At 41.9% G+C, this 22,169-nt stretch overlaps 1 protein-coding gene across 1 annotated transcript; it reads right to left on the bottom strand.

The window, feature by feature from the left end:
• Positions 1-1,057: 1,057 nt before the first annotated feature.
• Positions 1,058-20,974, bottom strand: cmtm4 (CKLF-like MARVEL transmembrane domain containing 4). The gene is made up of 4 exons (XM_034678848.1): positions 19,979-20,974; positions 11,626-11,802; positions 4,179-4,277; positions 1,058-3,241 (listed from the first exon to the last, which is right to left on the bottom strand). Exons 1-4 carry the CDS (start codon positions 20,162-20,164, stop codon positions 3,077-3,079), a joined length of 627 nt encoding a protein of 208 aa, XP_034534739.1. The 5' UTR covers positions 20,165-20,974; the 3' UTR covers positions 1,058-3,076.
• Positions 20,975-22,169: the final 1,195 nt, after the last annotated feature.

Here is a 22,169-nt window from a genome sequence, read left to right as displayed (position 1 = left end):
CCTTTGAAATCATCTACCAGTCAGGGTCCAGGAGGCAGACACCCTCTCTACTTTAAAGAGTAGGCTTCAAACTTTCCTTTTTGATAAAGCTTATAGTTAGAGCTGGCTCAGGCTTGGACCAGCTCTTAGTTATGCTGCTATAGGCTTATACTGCCACACTGGGATCCTATCTTTCTCTCTCTCTCCTCTGTCTGCCTGTCACTTGCTTTAACTCTTCCTGTTCCGTTGAAGTTACTAACCATAGACCTTCCTGGAGTCCCTGAGGTCCCTTGTCTCGTAGGTTCCTGCTGCCGTGGACGTGCCAGACTCCAGCTGCTACAACTACTACTATCCATCTCACCACTATCATCTCTCTCTCTCTTCATCTCCCTCTACCCCTGTCTCCAACGTGGTCTCAGCAGATGTGTGTCTGGCATGAGTCTGGTCCTGCTGGAGGTTTCTGCCTGTTAAAGGAAGTTTGTCCTTGCCACTGTATCTTGCTAAATGCTGAAAATGCTCTGCTCATGGTGGATTATGATGAGATCAGACTGAGTCCTGTCTTTAAGATGGGACTGGATCTGATCCTGTCTTGATGTTGGGTCTCTGTTAATACTATAACATAGAGTACAGTCTAGACCTACTGTGTTTGGAAAGAGTCTGAGGATAACGTTTGTTGGGATTTGGCGCTTTATAAAGAAAGATTGATTGGTTGATTTCTCCATCCAAATAGATTTCATTGGGTTCTTTTGTTTATGTTTTTGCAACTGAAGGACTTTAAAAAACAGAAAATCTTGGAAAAGCAACACGGACAGAGACAGTCAGACTATATAGGATCACCTTTTCCAATTCCCAGGGTGAAGGGGTGATTATATGACGGATGCAAAAGAAATTGAATGTATTAAATATAAAAATGCAGCTCACTTTTCCTCCATGCTGTAAAAGCCTGACCTTGTTGTGTTGATAGACAAAACTCAAAGAATTAAAAGGAAACAAAAGATCATCCACACCGTCAGATTCACCGTGTCCACGTTTCATTACATCCTCCTGTAGAATAATATCAGACAAAGAGAACCAAAGCTTGAAGGATTTTGACAGATATGATCTTCAGTTTATATCATCACTCAACACATTAAGATGCACCTGTAAAAGTGTGTTGCAAAATTTGCTGTACAAATGTTTAAGTGAATATTTTTTTACATACTTCAGAAACATCATGTAAGTAACAAATATGATTGTCCAGGCGTTAAACTACTACAGTCACCAAAGCAGTAGAAATAGCAGTACATGATATAAATTACTCAAATCAAAAGAAAAATTAACAAAGCAAGCTGTTAGTGTCAAAATGTCTACAGCTGTTTAGAAGCCATACAGTTTTTATGTTTGATTTTTTAACCTGCAGTCAAAACATTTCTGGTCCTTCCTTGCAAACACACACACACACTGCACACTACTGTAGTTATCTAACTCAACAGTCAGTCCACTCAAATCATTGAAGTACATTTCAGATGAAGACCAGGAGAGGGCGCCATAGAGTCGAGTCGATCCGGACCCTGCACAAACTCACTCAAGCCCTATATACATAAAGAGGTCTCAAATAACAACTTAAACACAGTTATAGTCGTAGTGTAGGTTCAATGCATTAGTATAACGTATTAAAAGTAAAGTAGCTTGATTGTTCTTCCTTCCTCCTAAAAAAGAAAATCTGTTGTGTTTTTTAAGATGAAGCCTCTTTTCATTACATTGGCCAGGATTAAAGGAATGTTAAGAATGCTTGCTCTCTGTATGTGCAAGCTTTAAAACCGCTGTGATGTGGAATGATATCAAAATTTATATTACATGAGGTGTGATAATATACTGTAGATACACAGACACTTCCATTAAACCAAATACAGAGTAACAGCTGTGATAATGACGCTAAATGTACCGTGTTTCCATCCTTCCTTTTCTCTGTTTTTACTTCAATTATTCTCCTATTCCTCTCTTCAGGATCATCCAATGGTGTGTAATAAATATGAAGGCATTACAAAGTACAGCGTTCATGTTGAGGCACCCTGTGGTTTCATTTCAGATCATTTTGAAGAATGACAGATTGAAAGGTGTGTTGATACCTGAGATATAGCGTAAAGGCTGAGGGCGTTGATTTTTTTAACAGGCTATGAATGAATCCCACAAATGCAACGTCAACATTTGTGCAATCCCACGCCTCTGACGAGTACAAAAGTGAAGATGTCAGTATTTACAATGTTGTCTGATTTGACCTATTTCTAGCTCACAGTGTTGACCTCATGTAACCTCAAAGTAACGATTTCAGGAATGGTAGAGAGAACATTTTTGGACCTCACTTCTGCATGTACTGCTCGTCTTTACTGTAGTGTTTACAACCCTGTTATTCATTTCTCGTGGGAGCGGTTGTTAAGGGTCATAAAGGTGATTGTAAAGCCGTATGATGTCAGCGTGGGAAATCTGTAGAGTTAATATTTAATGTCAGCCTCGCAATAAAACAGTAAAATCATGACGCTTCTGTACTGCAGGCTTTTGTGGGTCACAGTGGGTTGCAGGTCTTGCGGCGGTCTTGATCTATCGCCACAGATTCACAAAAAGCAGCGTGAAAGAGCAGAAGCTGTACAAAAGCTGACCGTCTTTACGTCGACTTCTTTCACAGTGAAACTCTAAAAGTGTTAGCAAAAAGTCCACACCTACGCTGGAGTGAAGTCAGCCTTTTCTTCTAGAAGTTTTTCATGGCGGTCATCCGTCACTAAAAGTTAGAAGTATCGCCGGATGAAAAGTTTCAGAGAAAACACCCTTAAATCTGACTCCAGCTCTTCTCTTTACAGTCTTTATGTGTCACTGGAAAAAGCCACAAAGCCACACACGGAGCTCATCTGTGCCTGTGAAATGAAGGCGCACTCCCTTGCTCTGCGGGCGGAAAGCACAGCTGAGGCGTCCTGATGAAAAGCAAAAGCATTTTTGTGAGATGAAGATGGCCCTTCTACTCTTGACTTGAGTGAAAACCTGTTCAAAGAGTAGAGTAGGGTCCCTCTCAGTCAGCTGCCAGTATTGTGGCTTTCCCTTAGTCCATCTGATTGTGCGTCTGCACTCATGCAAGCTCAGGTCTCGCCTCCATCTCTCCACGAGAGGCCGTGCGTGCGCGCATGTACTCGCTGGTCTGAGCTGCACCCTGGCAGCCATTGCCAAGGCGCCACCTCCGCACCGCCAGGAAAGTGTTTATCCCGTACACACCTGTCACCAGGAAGCCGAAGATCTGATATGAGTGAAAACAAGAAGCACAAAAACAATGTTTGAGATTGAACAGGAACCAAAGAAGTTCATGGACACAGATGCTGATACGTGCGTGTCTATGAAGGAATCAGTCCTTGGATATACATTAATTGAGATTCCTCCATACGCTCCCAACATGCCGGCCTGCTCGCTGTACCTAAAGTCTCTTAAAGTAGTAGGGGAGGTCAAGCCTCTTCGTTGGGATCATCTACCAGTCAGGGTCCTGGAGGCAGACACCCTCACTACTTTTAAGAGTAGGTTTCAAACTTTCCTTTTAAATAAAGCTTATAGTTAGAACTGGCTCAGGCTTGGACCAGCTCTTAGTTATGCTGCTATAGGCTTAGACTGCCGGGGAACTGACTCACTGGGATTCTGTCTTTCCCTCTCTCTCCTCTGTCTGCCTATCACTCACTTTAACTCTTCCTGTCCCATTGAAGTTACTAACCACACCTTTCTGGAGTCCCTGAGCTCCCTGGTCTTGTAGGTTCCTCTGGATCTCTGCCGTAGACGTGCCAGACTCCAGCTGCTACAACTACTACTATCCATCTCACCACTATCATCTCTCTCTCTCTCTTATTCTCCCTCTATCCCTCTCTCCAACACGGTCTCAGCAGATGTGTGTCTAACATGAGTCTGGTCCTGCTGGAGGTTTCTACCTGTTAAAGGAAGTTTGTCCTTGCCACTGTATCTTGCTAAATGCTGAAAAGTGCTCTGCTCATGGTGGATTATGATGAGATCAGACTGAGTCCTGTCTTTAAGATGGGACTGGATCTGATCCTGTCTTGATGTTGGGTCTTTGTTAATACTATAACATAGAGTACGGTCTAGACCTTCTCTAAAGAGTGATTAATTGATGGATCGTAAAGATGTTTTCCAGATTTAAGCATGTGAATGTTGTAAATAAAGAACTGACTGCTCACCACTGCTGCTATTTCAGCTCCAGTGTTGTGGTTGATGCAGGAGAGCACCAGAGAAGACAAGAAGAAGAAGAAGGTGCTGGCAGCCGTGTTGACCAGATCCTACAGGATGACAGAAAAACACACAACATCACATTAGACTCCCACTGACTACAGTATATCATTAAATACTGTTCAAATTAGATCACTTAAAGTAACAGACAGTGCTGTTGAGTGGCATATAGACATGGAGAAGATCAGCAAAGTAAGATGGTGGCAATCCAGCGAGGACTTTGTATGGTAACAGCAACATTTTAAAATCAATCCTGTGATGGACTGGAGGCCAATGGAGAGAGCAGCACAGGTGTGATGTGCTCCCTCTTTTTCTGACCAGTTAGGAAGCGAGCTGCAGGCACTGAATGGATGACATGTCTAAGCCCACATACAAAGAATTACAGTAGTCAAGCTGAGAGGTTATAAAGGCATGTATCACTCTCTCTAAATCTTTGGGAGGCAGATAGGCCTTTATTAATCTTTAAAGCTAGGGTTGGTAGCCATGGAAAACTAGCATGAATTTGAATGTAGCATTTCCTCAGGACTACGTCTAAGTGCTGATGATAAAACTTGACAAAAGACAATCATTTGTCTCTCCATGAGTTTATTTCATCTATCACGCTGACATCATAGCCTGAACAAGAGATTGCCATTACACCAACCCCAGCTTTAATTTAATTATTAAAGAAATGCAGTGCATGAGATAAATACGAAAACTGACACCATGCTGCAGATAAATGATGAATCTACATGACCGCACAGAAATATTCAAGGTCCTTTTGACAAAATCGAACCCTCGATAAGTCTTCACAACGCCTGACAGAACGTCCAGGAAGGAAGATCCTGGATGCAGTTGTTCCATGTTGAACAAATAAAACTGCACTCATTTATTCAGCCAGACTGCATCCTGGTGCTTCACTGAGAGTTTACAAACCACAGGAGGGCGACGAAGCCAACTCTACAAACTTAGAAGCACCTCATATTACACACAAACGCACATAACTCAGAGCACCCCCTCCTTTTTTCCACAGGAGGAGGAGGAGGAGGAGGAGGAGGAGAAGGAGATACTTCCCTTTGATGTTTCACTCCCCTGTTTCCAGCAGTAAGTGAAGGGTTAATGATGAAGGGCTCTCAGCCTGACCGGGCCCTCGTGATCAGATGCATGACTGTGATCATGGCTGACATGATCTCTCATATGACACATGATGCTCATACAGTGAACACACACACACAGAAGCAAACAGAACAGAGAGAGGAGACGAGGATAGAGCTGCGACTGTTCAATCCATCAGTAACACACTGATATCAAACCATAACGCCTCACTGTACTGGTTAATGTACAACAGTTTTACAACCCTCACCTTCAAATCAAACTACCCGCCTGCCACAAACACTCACACACACTCATATGGACAAACTAAAAGCTCTACTCTCAATGCACGCACCCTCCCATCCATCTCACCCGACCGGTTCAACAGGAAGCGCTGCATATTCATGTTCCAGTGTCCTGTTGTACAGAAAAGCACACTCTCCCTCAATGTCCAATCACTTCAGTCCCCGGGCTCCACTCTTTCCCACATTCCACGCTTCAACCAGGCCAGCACTCTGTAAAACCTTAAATAACCAAGTGCAGGCCGGACCAAACCGCTGGCTCTATTATTGGCTCCGATTTACAACCTTCGCTCTATACGCTGAGACCCAGAGCAGTGACCAAAACCCATGCATCAGAGGAGTTTAAAGGGTTATAAGCATTGATAATGTTGCATGTTTTGTGCACAAATCTGTTTCTCTTGTGCAGCAAAGATATAAAATAGAAATACTCTGTGGACTGCAACTATAGAAACCTTGGAAGATGAAGCAGAGCACTAATTACAAATTAATTCCCTCGACATCGGCAGTGAGTCACACAGGGCCAACAAAGCGCCATGCAAGAATTTAACATCTCATCTGCATTCACATCCATGCATGCTTCTTCCTGGAAGAGAAAATAAAGACACCAGGAAGCATTCAATGTCTTTTGTCTGCCTGGGTGGCAAACTTCAGCTGTCCAAACCTAGAAAGCTTTTATTGGATTCAACTCTCAGGTAAAGTAAATAAAACAAGAGCAAAGTGGTCTCTGGTCTGAAGTGATGATAGATTAATGGGTAGAGCTAATAATAACCACAGAGCTGAGCTGTGTGTGTGTGGATTCAGCACAGAGATGGGGATCATTAAAGGAACAAAAACAGGGGGTCAAACTGGGGAAACAGGGATGGATCAACACTCACGTACAAAACTGGACAGGGTGCGTCAGAAATATCTTTTTACCTAGACTTGAACCTGCACAAGTTTGGCTTTTATTACAGCGTGAAAGTAACCTGAGTTATTTTATCTGTGCAAAACAAACAGGAAGTGCTATCAGCTGAAGCAACGTGACTCTTTATGATCTAAAAATGTTCACCAACACAAGAAGCAGAAAAGGGAAGAAGAAGTCCAGACATTTCTGTGACTGTACAGCAGTGTTATAGTTGAGTCCCCAAATCTGAGTCCGAGTCTGAGTCCTCAGTCCTCAGTCCTCTGTGCTCGAGTCCAAGTTGAGACCAAGTCACCAGAGAAAAATCCGAGTCCGAGTCGAGTCCTCACCAGTAATATTATATATTACAAGGAGGGCAGCCGAATCCAAACTATTGACTGTTAGACTGGCTGTGTGGGACCTTTTGGATGTGTAGGAAACCCATTTCTTTTATTAACATTAGTGTTGGAGCTATTTCCATTATTTTATGTCATAAATAATAATTATTCTAATATATTCATAATCATTTTACTTTATGTCATTAATGTGTTGTTGTTTATATTAAGGGCAATGTCATGTGCATTATTATTATTTTATTTTAGTAAGCATTTTGATAGTTTGATTGTTTTCACCTGGATGGGCAGGTGAGATAGGAGGGGCGGACACAGGGAGAGGTGAATGTTATTTTTTATTTTTATTTTTACCAGAAGACGTTAGAGCACGAGGACGCTACAGACTGTTTGGTGATAAAAACTATCTTGTTTAATATGACATCAGAGAATCTGCAGTTTTTCCTGGACATTTAAAATGTGTATGATCCTGTACGATCCGCTCTCCCCCCGCGCTGTGGCCGGTTTGATTTTCAGTTTTGATTTTAGTAAATTGACGAGGTCTAACCGGGTCTAACTGCCACTGCAGTGAGATTCTAATGAAATCCGCCCGGTGTGTCTGGAGATTAGTTTATGAATAAAGCCACAGTGCTGTGTGTCGTGCGTAAATGCGCGCTGCGCTTCAGTTGATGAGGGGACGCGCTCAGAGATTCTGCTGGACTGGGATCACTGCCGGTGTCCAATAAACTCAGCCCTAACACTATTAATCAGAATTCTAACTAACCAAACTACTTAATAACTATGGTTTAGTTATTTTAGTCGCTAATATTACCGTTACACTAACACAGTAAAGTGATGAACGGTTTCAAGAAACTTAAGCATCTCTCACACTTTTCGGTTCATCCTGTACAGATGTCTGTTAAACTTTGAGCTGGTCTCTTTCCTTTCCTTGATGGGTCTCTTAAATATCCAACATGTTGCTCTGCTCTCGCTGCATTTACTGTGAAATCTATGAAAGAAAAATGCTCAGCTGGTAGCGTCTTTTAATCCTGGCAGACGTCACGTGAACGCGCAGGCAGGCGAACGCTCGTGCCAGCCCTCGCTCTGAACGGAATACATTTTATGAAACATACAAAATCTAACATGAACATTAAAACAGGCTGTATCAATATATAAGCCCGAGTCCTCCTCTCTATCATCCGGGTCCTTTTGCAGTCAATGCTCGAGTCCGACCCCAAGTCCGAGTCACGAGTCCTGCAAAACGTGACTCGAGTCGGACTCAAGTCCGAGGCCTGGACTCGAGTACTACAACACTGCCGTACAGATACAGACATTAGCTATGTGTGACTCGCCTGCCTTGTAAGGATGCAAGACCCGGTCAGCCCCCACCACTGCTCTCTTCTCTGCAGCACTGAGTGCATTCATGCATTAACTGGGATGGGATACTGCCCGCCCAGAACAAAAACAATCAGAGTGTATTTGGCACCCTGGCAGGGTACCCACACTGGATCTCTCTATTTAGAAGGAGAATAACAACACAAACATCTCCCCTCGTCTGTATCTCTCTCCCTCCCCTCTCGGCTGTACGTGTCCTCAGGGTCACCTCATTCCTCTCCAGGAGCCCCCTCACTGATTCGGCTGTGTGATTTGGGAAAACAATACCCTGAATGCTTGTCCTTTTTCTACAGCTGACTGTGCAATTCAAGCTCATTCACGCAGACTGAAACCTGAAGTTCAACTGGAAAGCAAAAAGTCACAAAATGGGCTCAAAACAAGGTCCCAGGGCTGCTTTCATTCCAGTGCTGAAGGAGGGTAAGTGGGAGTCAGAGCCTGTGTTTCCCCCTCTGCACTGCCAATGTCATCATGCAGGGTGAATTGGAGGAGATGGGATCACATAGCACATAATTGTACGATCAAAAACCCTCCTTCTGAGACTCTCAACCGCATTATTAAACAGCTTGCTCCACAGAGGAGGACCGGCTGATTCCGTTTTACCGATCGGACACAAAGAGAGGCGTCAGAGGGGTTAACTGTTGGTTAGCAGCACTCTGAAATGCTTACTCATGGTGAAATTCCCAAGGGCTCAATGTGACTGCAGCTTTGAACTTGATAGACATGAACAGCATGAGGTTGAGTCTTAAACTGTTGAGAGGAACTGAGCATCATGGGACTTTTTAGCAAGTTTAAAGTCCGGGCAGAGAGGCTGTGAAATCTGGAAAGCAACACCTACTGTAAGCCTTTCTCTGATTACAGTTTACTCACTAAAAACTGAACAACAGAAGGTTTTTGTGGCATAAACACAGAATATGATATCCTACAAACATACAAAATATGAACCTCTAAAAATCTCTGGCTCCAACAGAATGTTTCCAACAATACCAGAGAGCCAAACCTCAGCCCACCACAGTCTCAATCCTCTGTAGAAAAACCTCCTCTGTGAGTCTAATGGCAACCCACAGCCAAACTCGCTTCACTACACGCCTGCTTATAAGAACACGCAAACACAAACAGTACAAGCTAACAACTGACTTCTACTCAAGTGATCACCTAGGTGGAAAAATAATGAATCAGGCTGAGCTGACACGAGAGGGCCAGCGAGCGTCGGGAGGGAAGGAGTAGTATGTCTAGGAAAAAGACTGAACAGAGGGATTTTAGATTATAGAAGTGCCTCTCCTTGCAGACTGGTAAAAGCTTTCATTTGGTGTCCAAAAGTAGAAGCCAAAGGCACACCCTCCCCTCATGTTTGGGGTGGAATATTGTACCAAGGATACCATAAAGCAACCTGATAGCTATGGTTGGATTTGGACATCTGGCTTAGTATCTACTGCTTTACTACGATGTGTACGCTGTGTGGTCTCTGGAAATACACTTTAAGATGATTTTTTTTCCACTCCCCTGTCTGTAAATGATACTTGGCTGCAGCTTTGAGCACCAGTGTATGTGTGTGTAGGCAAATACTGAAAGGCAACCAGCATCTGCCGGGGAGAACACCCACCAGCTCATTTGCTTACAGCTGACAATGCACATCCTGGTGGTAGCAGTGAAACAGCATGGCCTCCCAACCAGTTCCAGACTCAGAGAAGCTCAAGAGTCACTTCTGTTTAAACGGCTCATGTCAAGCCTTACTGTTGGAAATAAATACCAGACTACAGTATATACTCACAGGAGAACTTACACGTGTAAATGTATACGTCGATGCATTCTTAGCTGAGAGGAACTGAAGCAAGATAAACATTTGGTCTGATGCACAATCCTTGGTTCATAGTTTAATATCAACATGACACGAGTATGTGAAAAGACTGTAGCGACAATAAAATACCAAGTTAGACTGTTATTTAAAGCACGGGTTCCCAAAGTGTGGGTCGGGACCCCCTGGGGGGGTCACGAGACAAAAATGGGGGGTCCTGAGATACCTTCCAGAATGTTTTTTTTAAAGTTATCTAAAAATGTTTATTATTTTTTATATATTTTTTTTTTATTTACCTTGTTTTCTTATGTTTATCTTCCTTTTTGTTTGTACTGTTAATTATTATTTCTTTATTATTATTATCATTTTATTTATTTTTATTTATTTATTTTTTCTTCTCTTTGTTGGTTTTGTGTTACTTATATATAATTTGTTAACTTGTGGTGAACAAAGAAATACTGAAAAAATGCAATAAAAAAAGTTGAATGACAAAAGTAAAAAAAATAGTTCATTTTACCCATTATAGTAAAAAATATCAACAAAAATAGTAGCTAAACTTGAACTAAAACCTTGAAAATAGAAAATGTAATGAGTTTTCAGCCTTTCTTTTTGCCAGATCCTAAGTTTAGGGTTAGTGAACAGTTAATTATCAAAAGCATCAGTAGCAGTAGGTTAATTCATGACTGCACAGGAAACACAGCCACATGCTCATATAGGTAGACTCATTTTCTGCAAACCAGCTGAATGAAGCCACATTAAATCAATTTGAGGGACAGTGGGAGTCGCAAGTCTTTGGCATTTATATTTTGGGGGTCGCAGGCTGAAAAGTTTGGGAATCCCTGATTTAAAGCAACAAATAGTAACTTAAAAGCAACCTTTTCATGGCATCAGTTAAGCCTAGCTGTTAAATAGTGCGCCCCATGTACAGAGGCTATAGTCCTCGAAGTGGGCAGCAATTCCAACCTGTAGCCATTAGTTTGACCTCATTCCCCACTCTCTCTTCCCAGTCTCTTTGGCTTCACTTTTTGGGAGCTGTCATGTTTAGATACGGTTGGCTAGTATCATCACGTTTAAGATGTGAAAATTTCACAGAGCAGGCCTGTCCACTAACACCGTTTTTTCAGCTGGCAGCGCCAATTTTCTGTTCACACATCCGCAGTGTCTGCTGATTTTTGTCTCAGCGCTCTCAGTTGAAAACAGTTCAACTTTTGGCGTGTTCATCAATGTCACAGCTTGATCACTGACCAATCAGAATCTAGAAGGGGCGGGACCTATGATACCCACTTTGTCAACACAATGGTGGAGGTTCATACGGAGGAGAAAAGTTTCACACATTTTTTTCGAGGTACAATTTCCAAGTTTAAAGCTTCTACTAATGCTCTCACTTGATTTCTATCAATAGATTTAAAGTTTCTAGTTAAAATTCTATTGAATGAAAACAAGTATGAGCATACAGAGTATTTTAAAGCAGACCAAGCGGTCACTTAGGTAAATGAAAGTGCAGCTGGACTACTTGCATAACCTAGCAACAGTAAATGTTGTAAGAAGCACTCTGAAATTGAGATCATGGGCGCTATAAAACATGTCAATTCTCTGGTCCTATGACGCATTATGTGTCACTGTACCCACCGTGAGGCTCCAGTTGATGTGGGGCACCTTGGTGTGCAGGTTGAGACTGAAGATGAGGAGGAGGACTCCCGTCACCACAAAGGCACTGCAGCTGACAAACTCGAAGAAGTAGACCCCTCCACAGGGAGAGCACATCATGATGGTCTCTATGCAGATGAAAGCAATGAGTGATAGAACCTAAAAAGAGAGAGAGGGGCCGAGAGGGGATGGAGAAAAAGAAAGCGGAGATACATGTTTAGCAAAGTGTGAAATGTGCAATTCAAATAAATGTATCACTTCAAAATAAATGTCTACTGGAAATCTGGGACATTGAGGTTCAAGCATTTCTTTAACTTTGTGTGTGTGTTTGTTAATGCTGAAATTCCAATCCCTCCAAATAATGGAGTGATGGTCCTATGAATAGACCCGGGGCCATGAGCCCCTCGGGAGTCTCAGTCCTGGCAGCCTGTAAAGATGCCTCACTCCAGCCAACGTCCATCAACAAACCACAGAATGGGAAGAATCCAGCTATTTAGGTGTTCTCCTGCCATGCAGACCCCGACAAAACCGCACACAGATTACCAATTGGTTCAGAGCGGTCCAAGTCCCAGAGACATAACAGAACCAAGAGAATGCCGCTGTGACACATTCAGACGTAGAGGGGCCAAATTCAAACCAGTTTAGACCGGATCTGCTCGGTCGACAGTACTTGACAGTTTACATTGAGTGTTGATATATGAATGTGTTTAATGATGGGTCTGAGCTGAGGGATGGTTGGATCTTAAACTGTAAGAGGGCAAAGTTTTCCTGATGACAAAACCACCTGAGGCCACATTTACTAGGCTTTTTAATCTTTGTCTTATATAATGCTCAGACTGCAGGACCAGTGTTTTAGTTTAATCTGCGTCTTTCTATTCTTAAATAAAAGAAGAGTTCTAAAATGAAATAGGACACTGCATGGTCACACTGTTAATATGTAAACATTTACAAATGATCATGCAAGCAACTAGGACCAGTTTTGCATCTGCAGATAAACGTTTACAGCGGTGTGTGAAGGTCTTTGTTCTCCAAACCCTTTCATTCTTAAATGTACCTGGTGGAACATGACATGACAAACGGCAAGCTCTCTGTGTGTTTTTAAAGGTAAACTTAAGATCTTTCTAATCTGGGTTTTCACCTGGAGTAACTTCTTTTTAGCCCTGGGCTACGTTATAACCATTATTACCATTGTTTTAGTATCATCTTTTTCAATTTTTTTCTATCTTATTCTATGTTGTTGTTTTTTTTTCCTTATTAAATATTCTGATGGTTATCTGATTTTATTGAATTGGTTTTATTTATTTTCCTGTTATATATCTGATTTTATTTTATTGATTTTATTGTATTAATTATGTTTATATGTCTGATTTTATTGTATTGATTTTACTTATATATCTGATTTTTTTATTTTTTATTTAATCGTATTTATTTCCTTTATATTCCTGTTATATATCTGATTTTAAAAGAATAGTGTTGCCTGTCCCTCACCGAGGCTACACTGTCTTCAAATTTCAACTGATGGACTCTGAGATGTGTTGCAGTGTGAATCCAAAATGTCACGGCTGATTTGGAAACAGCTACAACTGACATGAAAACAAAAAATGGTGTGTAGTCACAGCCTGAGTGGGAAGGCTGAGCACAATGTTTGATTGATTCTCTCTCTCTCAAGACTGGACAAAACAAAACAACATGTGACACTTTCTATTAGGCTCACAAACTCAGTGTTAACATGAAGCATGCAGAAACACTTTAAAGTGCAGACAATAAAAGACTATGTTAATACTCCCTTATTACCTGGCTCTCTTACTGATCTTCCAGCTGTGTAAGATGCTTGATTCTGACGGGTCAAAACCCCTTGACGATGGTTATTGACTTTTCATATTGGATCCTGTAGAGCAGTATTAGCAATGAGTGGAGCCGGCGAGTGAAACTTCAGGTTAGAGATCTCTACAAAGAAACTTGAACCATGAGCGGTGGTGATGATAACAGCAGGGTTCAAAGTTGTGACATTTGCCTCGTTTATTTTAAAGGTTTGTGAACCGCAGAGCTCAGAGAAGGAGAGCTGAATGAGGACAGTTTCATGTTAAATCCACCGAAACGGGCAGATAAGAATCCATCACCATGGAACGCCAAACGACGTGGAATCACTGGGACTAGTCTTTAGAAATTGTAAACATAAATAATTTTAAATCAATAAAATAATCAGCAATATTTTTGCCACTGGTTTGTATTTTGAGTTAGTAGCTTATCCCATTATCCCTTACATAAGCGGCACGGTCCAGTCGTGTTTCACAGAAGACTAAAGAGATGCCTCATTAGCGGTGCTGATTTGACACATGGTTATGTGCATTGCTATGTAATGATCTTGTCTGGTTGTACTGAGTTTTCCAATAAAGCTCATAGGATCATTAGCAGAGCAGCGCTCACCGGGATGGCTCATTTAAAAGCTCTGATAAGGTTTAAAAGGAATTTTATCAAAATTTTTATTTTCACACTCTGCTTTAATAAATAGGAACCTGCAGCGATAGAAATGGTGTTTTAATTGAATGAAGAGCTATCATTCCAGGCAAGAGTGCAATCAGCACTGCGATACACACCATTTACAATCAGTCTGCCTTCAGACTGAAACATCATTGTTAAACCAGGGCGCCTCTCTCTTTTGAATTCCCCTCCTTTGTAACACCAGGGGCAACAACGCCAAGGCAATTAGGCGGGAAAAAGTTCAGAGATGTGATCAGATTATTGAAAGAATTTTGCTTTGCAGAGTGATAGAGGGAGGGACATCAGAGAGACGGTCATATGACTGATTTATGAGGGCAGGGAAGGAGCAACTGCATGATATGAGAAAGAAAAGAGGAGGAAGATTACAACTCAGGAGAATTACATATTTTGAAGTATTTTGGAACAATAATCCAGCAAGAACTACACGGATTGTGCAGCAGTATATTTTAGGACTTTGAGTCTTGCTTATGAAGGAGCTGATCTGACTCCAACTGTGCATGTAGTTTTTTTTTAAATCCCAACACTGAAGTTGTCCGTTAGAGAACAAAACACAGTCTCATTAGCCGAAGACCCCTCCCCCTCCTCTTCCTTTGCTCTCATCAGTTTAAAATCTGACCCTGTTTATCCAGTTTAAAGACCAGGAAGTACTTTTCTGACTTCTGCTGTTATGTGATGACCACAAGTGAACTAAAGTACAGAGTGCTCCCATTTCTCCCTCCCTATTTCACGATATTACGAGTCTTTGGCTACATAAAACATTGACAGGACCGCAGATAAACAGTAAGTGTATGCATGATCACAAAAGTCCACCAAACAAAATCAAAAACAGACAAACTATCAGGCCATCATTCAGACCACTGATTCATTCTGTGCAGCTGCTGGAGCCTCATTAGGTGGATAGCAGTCCATCTGTGGCTGTAACACAATCAAAAAGGTTACACCCAAACATGAGAGGAGGGCCGCAGGGGTTGAGGGATGATGTCATGTCTCTTGTAGAAAGCATATTGCTTTCCTCGAGGTCCCTGTGTAGCAGGTGTCAGCAGGCAGCCGCAGGGGAGCAGGAAGGCGGAGGGATCACAAAGCACCATACTGGATAATCATGTAAGTAATGATTTTATGTCAACCTCCACCCCTCTGCAGCCTGCTCATGGCGCGTGTGTAAGCACACTATCAGGCACATTGACTCTCTTTCTCTCCTCCATCTGTATGCATGCACGCACATCCTTATCTTTGGGATTATGCACTTTATTAGTCGCCTTTTAAGACCCCTTGGACTTGGATCCCCTTCTTATACACCATCTGTTGTGCAGAGGAAATTAATGGAGGAGAACAGAGGCCTCCCTGCTGCAAAGCTATGCAACATAATATGTGCAGCACTCAAAGTGCAATGGAACCTCATGCACAAAAAATAACCTAAAACGTTGAATGGAAAATCCAGCCTGGCATGTGTGATATTTCACCCAAGAGGCGAAGGTAAGTGTGTGTCGGCAAAGACCTGCATGTCTCCATGTCCCCGCATACACACACACACACAAGGTTCTTGTTGTCTTTACGTCTCTATACGAGCTCTGGATCTCTAATGTTTCTACAAGAGGGGAAGACGAAGCTCATGTCAGGAAATGCTCGCTGACATTTTGTGGCGTCTGGTAACTTCATCACACACCATCCACAAACTCAAACACACACCTTTCAACAATATTTAGCTTCCAGCTGATAGAATAGCACTTCAACACAAACCATCATGAGGCTTGTTGGGCAACAAAGAGAGCTTGATTGATGTACTGTCAGACCCTGAAAGGTTTCAAGTTTCCATCATTTTAGCGGGTCACATGTTGGATAGAGAGGCTGGACTTTGTAGACCGGTCACAGCAGAGAGACAAAGACAAACCTACAGTCAGGTTGGACACACCTCGGTCAGGTTACCCCCTGACTGGGGGGTTTGTTTCTGATCAATACAGGGGGAGGAGGAGCCTGTGTGTCCATTCATTCAAGGATTATCAAGTCAACTATCTCTACTAGAGCCTGTGAAATTCATTTTAGTGCTGAAGTGTGAAGCCACAGTCCGAATGTATTAGCACTTAGCAACCTGTGTCCGTGCAAGAGGAACAGAGCTCCTGTGTAAACATGAGTCAGAGGGTTTTTTTAACTACTGCATTAGTGCAAACAAGGCGTGGGTGTGGAAGTAATACAATAAACATTTCCTTGGGAAAGTCGTAAGGAAGGAAGACATTTCCAGGGGAGGAGGGTCAGGCAATGAGGATACTACTCTTGAGTGCTAAGTTGCATAACTGACATTGTCACAAATTTATATTAATCACACACTTATTTGATATTGGAGCTCCTCAGTGCAACAATTGTTTAGCACAATCCTGCATGTTCTGCTCTCGATAAGTCTGCAATGCATCCATGCCAATCATCCCTCTGTTAGTCCGATCCCCGCACAAAGATGATGATTAACAACACATGATTACTGCTCCGTCAGCTAAAGAACAGCTTCTTGTTAACACAGTAAAAAAGTAACAGGCACAGCAGCGTGTCTTTGTAACAGGAGTGCTTATATATTAAGCAGAAACTGTGACACATTAGGTGCTTGTGCAGTCAGCTTTGCATCGCCATCGATCATTTATAAAAGATCACCCCTCAGCCTCGGCTGGCACAGAGTTTAACAGCTAGAGGACAGAGCAGGAAGAGTACGAGCCAGTGGAGCCATTAATATTTGGCAGTGAGCCTGTTCGGCCTCTGCTAAGATACTGTAAATGTAAACTTTGATGACAATCAATGATCATGTCCTTGACCAGATTAGCTCAGAATTAGAAGTCAGTATCACCGCTGAACAAGACAGCCAAGAAAATATATGTTGTGAACAGAAGAGAAGTACTTCTTACTGATCTTCCGGTTGTGTAAGATGCTTGATTCTGATTGGTCAAAACCCCTTGACAATGGTTATTAACTTTCACTAGAATGAGCAATGCCAGAGGCAAACTGATCACACGCCATGTCAAATCAATCTGCTGAAAAGAGTTCCCACGCATTTAGCTTCTGTTGTTGACACCGTAGACCGTCAGGGGAGGTGAAACTGTTCGGGCCACCTCCGGGGCGCTGGAGGCCTAGCAGTCTCAGTGTCCCATGTATAGAAGCTATAGTCCTTGTCGCAGAGGTCGCTGGTTCGACTCCCGGCCGGTTGACCATTTACTGCATGTCTTCCCCCACTCTCTACTCCCCACATTTCCTGTCTCTCTTCAGCTGTCCTGTCATTAAAGGCAAAAATGCCCAAAAACATTGTTGTGACATTTGCCTTGTTTTAAAGGTGTGTGAACCGCAGAGCTCAGAGAAGAAGGAGAGCTGAATGAGGACAGTTTCATGTTAAATCCACCGCAACGGGCAGATAAGAATCCACCACCATGGAATGCTATCTGACGTGGAATCACTGGGACTATTCACTAATAAATGTACACAAAAAATCCATTTAAATCAACAAAATAATCTTTTATTCAAGTTTTTTTTACCAAAGTGTTTGTATTTTAAGTTAGTAGCAGGGTAATAAGCGGGATAATGTATGATCAGCAGGTAGTTATGGGAAATAGAATCCCGACAGGGTGAGACAAGATCCTGAAGCAAAGCGGAGGGGCCTTGTCCCCCCCTTATAAAAGATATTGATCATATACTTGTATTCACATTAACTGTAACACATGGTTTTTAAATTATACCACTTACAGCTATACAATTGAAAACGTCCAGGCCCAGTGATACGTTTGCACTAGTATTCATCACTGTGCAACAAAGAAACTTGCAGCATTTGCATGTCTATTTTTATCTTTCTGTTTCGAGGTAGGCAGGTTTTTTTTTTTTGCATTATTTACATTAAATAGGTACGAGTTTCTTTGTAATATCTTGTGCATGTTTTTGAACACGTGGAAATCAACTGGTTGTCAAACTTATTTGTTGACCTAAAGGTACCAAAAGCTGGCATCAAAAGTCTCAACAGTGTGTGATCTGTTTGTTTCTCAAGTTAATCATGCTTTCAATAAGAGACAACACTTAACATCAGTTTGTTCAGATTATTCAAAATGATGTTTGTTGACTAAACATTAAAAGCTATTAAAAAATATTACACCAGTGCCTAAATACAGGTATTATACACAAAGAGTGTCAAAAATGTTAAATAGTACCATGCCTTACTTGGGGGTTTATCATTACGGTGCTACTGGAGAGGAATTCCTACCATCCAGATATACCATCATCAGGTGTTGAGCATCACATTAGAATATGAGTTATATTATTAAGTATTTCATTGTCTGGTTTGGGGCATCTGTATATGAATAAAATATATATATTATTGTTATAAGAATTGTTTGAACTACATTTATTTATTCATCTTGTGTATATTTTATATTTCTAACTTTAACTGATTTTTTATTTTGCTTTCTACTCTTACTCATTTGATTAATTTTACTGTATTGATATTAAGTATTTTTTATGACCGTCTTTTATTTTTTTTATTTCTGTTGTTTTCTGTCTCTCTGTTCTTTTGTGAAGCACTTTTGCCTGCATGATTGTTTGTATGAAAGGTGCTATATAAATAAAGTTGAGTTGAGTTTCTGAGACAGATAAATATTCTATCATATATGGATGGATGTGAATTTGAATCATCTTCTTACTTGCTGCCAGATCCAAACCTCTCCCACGCTGATGACAGATGGAGTCTTATCCTGACTTCCCACGTTCGCAGAGGTAAACATCACAGGTGTGTGCAACAGCAGAGGCTGACTGTGCTCCTCTGTGAGACCAATGGGACGCTCCAACACCCACAAAGTAGGTCTTAAACAGACTTTTTCCACTGTTCAAGTTATAATTGAAGCAGAAGAGCAAGAACTGTTCAGCAATACCTTCCAACAGTTCGGACTTTTAGGTTGCTTTTAGGATCCACAAACATTGTTAGAGGTAATTGCTACTTTCCTGAACTCTTTGGTTTGTCCTGCTGTGGACACACTGCTTCATTTGTGTATGAGTGTATGAGTGTATGAGTGTGTGTGTGTGTGTGTGTGTGTGAGAGAGAGAGTGTGTGTGAGAGAGAGTGTTCAGGCCTGTGTCTGCATTTTTTGGCACTAGAAGAAGAGAAATGGCTCTGGCTCAATAGATATTTCCTCCTCTGGTGGATTGTCAGCGCTTTGGGAGCCCTCATTTCACTTTGTTGATGCCTGTGTCTCAGCTCAGACATCTGGTTTAGGTGTATTGCTTTGAGAGGATATGAGGTTTTTCCAGTGACCACTACATCCTGACAAAGAAATAGCATCAATTATTTTCTTTTGGAACAACATACAAAGGTGATTATTAAATCCCTTGAAAAATTCTAGCTCAACTAAAGAGCAAAACAATAAAAGATCACTGCATGAGGATTGGATAAAATCAACATTATAAATATTGACTAATGTAGCATGTTGTTGTTGCTAATAAGAGACTGTATGAGATGTTTATCCTTCAAAATAAGTGTCCACTGAAAATTGGAACTCCTTTACTCCTGTAATTTCTCATGTAGGGACACCATAGCTGAAACCTGAATGACCACTATTGGGGATGGGTGAACCGGGACCTGCACAGTCACGTTGTTTGTATTGTTCTCATATAACCACCTCAGGGGTAGAAGTAGCCTGACAGTTGGGGCATTGATGATCTGAGCAGATCTACATTACAGTCATTTAAAGTGTTAAGTTCGTGCCTGTGCCATTTCGTCCCATAACTTGAGCAGCTGGTCAGCAAATGGTGCGTCACAGCAAGTTTTACGCACTTTATCTCTACACAGTACAGTTACGTGCGTGCTCGTGCTCAAACTTACCACTTCAACCACCTTTAATATCCCGAAGTAGGACTTGAGGTACTCCAAGTCGCACCTTATCCCCCCCAGAACGTTCCTCGCGTGGACTGGCTCCGTGGTGGGCTGGTAGGGACTGTTGGCCCCGGAGATCATGGAAGTGTTGGAGGCCTCGCCGTCAAAGCCCTCCGGCTCCTCGGTGGTCCTCATGGTGATGATTTACGTTGCTGGACTCTTGGGATAAAAGTGTTACCACATACAGACCAACGCTGACAAACCGCCTGGATCCAGGTTATGTTTCATAAAGCACACTTTGTTCCATGCAGGTTTTTAGTGGATGGAGAGAACCAACCCGACAGTCCACTTTTTAGAGCCACCCCACGGGGAAACAGCCGCGGAGGGAGCTCTCGAGCATTACGCACAGGAAAAACAGGCTGCTATCCGCTTCAAACAGCCGTGTGGGGCTTCCTCCTCGCCTAAACGCAGCGTCCCTCTCAACAAGCCGCACTTCTAACTCTGTTAGGCGGGTCACTTGTTCGATTCCCTGTGTCACTTCACCGTGGACGATTCTGGTTAGTTCAGCAGCAGCGACAAAAATGCCTACCGGGCTGTGTGACTGTGTGGCTCGACTCCGAAAAATATCCACCCATTATGGCCCAGAGGTACCGAGAGCAAACCTTTTGTTTCCTATTGTAAACTTGTGCTATTCTCTCCAGCAGCAGCAGCAGCCTACAGTGAGGCTGCAGCTCTACTCTCTGTGGATGCAAAGGGAGCTTGTCTCCGCCCCTCTGAAAACTGCACATTCTTGTGCAGGATCTGCGCCCGTTTTATTCCCAAACAGCCTGCAAAACGAATCCAGCCGGAACCACGCCGACAGCAGCGAGAGCTCTGCTGCACTTTTTCTGCCTCCCTCTCTGGGCCTAGTCCTCTTTTTACAGTCGATATGTCTCTACAGAGCTGCTGCCTACCTTCAGTCAGTCCTGTAGAAACACTTCATTCTACATTAATGAGAATGTGTCTGCAGCTCTGTCTGCAAAGTTTTCACTGCGACTGTACCTTGTATGGGTTACACATTAATTTAAAGCGTAATAGTTTTAGTCTGGAATAAAAACCTAATTTAAAAAACATCTGTTTTATAAAGTAGAAGCAGCTTACATGGTAATACATGATCCATGAAGGATCATACATTTGAACTGATCTTTTTAAAATCTTAATATTTTGAAAGGTAGGATAGAGAAACACCTTTGAGTCTCATTGGATTCAACACCATGTGAACTTTCAGACTTCAAGTAGGTCTAATTTACTTTAAACGACATAAACTGCGATTACAACCTCTACCTGACTGCCCTCTTGTGGTATTCAGCGGTATTAAAGGTTTCCTAGGTCAGCGTGGGGCTGAAGATGCTAAGATGATATGTCAGAGTTCTGCATGCAGTGTCCAAATACCTCCCATTTCATTAAAAGATGCATTTCTTTGATAACTGAGTGAATTATCTATTTTTATTCAGCACAGGGAAATTGCACGTCATTTTATTCTTCAAATGGTACTACTGAGCTTATAAAGACTGAAAATCTGTCAGAAAAATGTGCAGAGTTACTTGCATGCTCCTCTTGAAATGTCACAGCCAAATGCATGTGCAGCTTCAGTCAGCAAGAGCTTACATGCATGCAATATTTTCTCACATCACTTATTGTTTTATAACTCGGTCACACACAAGAGCCAGTACGTTAAAAACCCATCAAGTCTCTCTTCAAGAAGACCTTTTGGACAGAAAACCTCTTCATGTCCGGTATAGCATCATAGTAAGGAAGTGTAATATTTTAAACATTGACCATTTTCAGACTTCTGCTGATATCTGTCTTGTTTTTAAAGTTTTAAATTGGCGGATTTTTAAAAAACACCACAACATGACGAATACTTGAGCACAAACATATCAGGGAGTGAGAGAACTACTGTGCCTTTAAAAACACACGACCAGTCAATAGTTTGGACACACCTTCTCATTCAATGGTTTTTATTTATTTTAATTATTTTCAACATTGTAGTTTAATACTGAAGACTAAAAACGATGAAATAATCTGGTTTTGCCATAATATGGATTACAGCAGTAGTCAAATAGAGCTATCCATTGTGTACTAACCCTACCTCTGAACAACACAACTGATGGTCTCAAACACATTAAGAAGGCAAGTCATTCTACAAATGAACTCTTAA

This window comes from Notolabrus celidotus, chromosome 3, assembly GCF_009762535.1.
Source record: "Notolabrus celidotus isolate fNotCel1 chromosome 3, fNotCel1.pri, whole genome shotgun sequence".
In the NCBI taxonomy this organism is placed as follows: domain Eukaryota; kingdom Metazoa; phylum Chordata; class Actinopteri; order Labriformes; family Labridae; genus Notolabrus; species Notolabrus celidotus.
The sequence above is the reverse complement of the archived record's forward strand: the minus strand, read 5'-3'. Positions and strand labels throughout refer to the sequence as shown.

Coding starts and splice junctions, on each gene's coding strand:
- cmtm4 (XM_034678848.1), bottom strand. CDS start 20,164: ATGAGGACCACCGAGGAGCCGGAGGGCTTTGACGGCGAGGCCTCCAAC. Junction 11,803..19,978: donor TATTAAAGGTGGTTGAAGTG/GTAAGTTTGAGC, acceptor CTCTCTTTTTAG/GTTCTATCACTCATTGCTTT. Junction 4,278..11,625: donor ACATCAACTGGAGCCTCACG/GTGGGTACAGTG, acceptor GTCATCCTGTAG/GATCTGGTCAACACGGCTGC.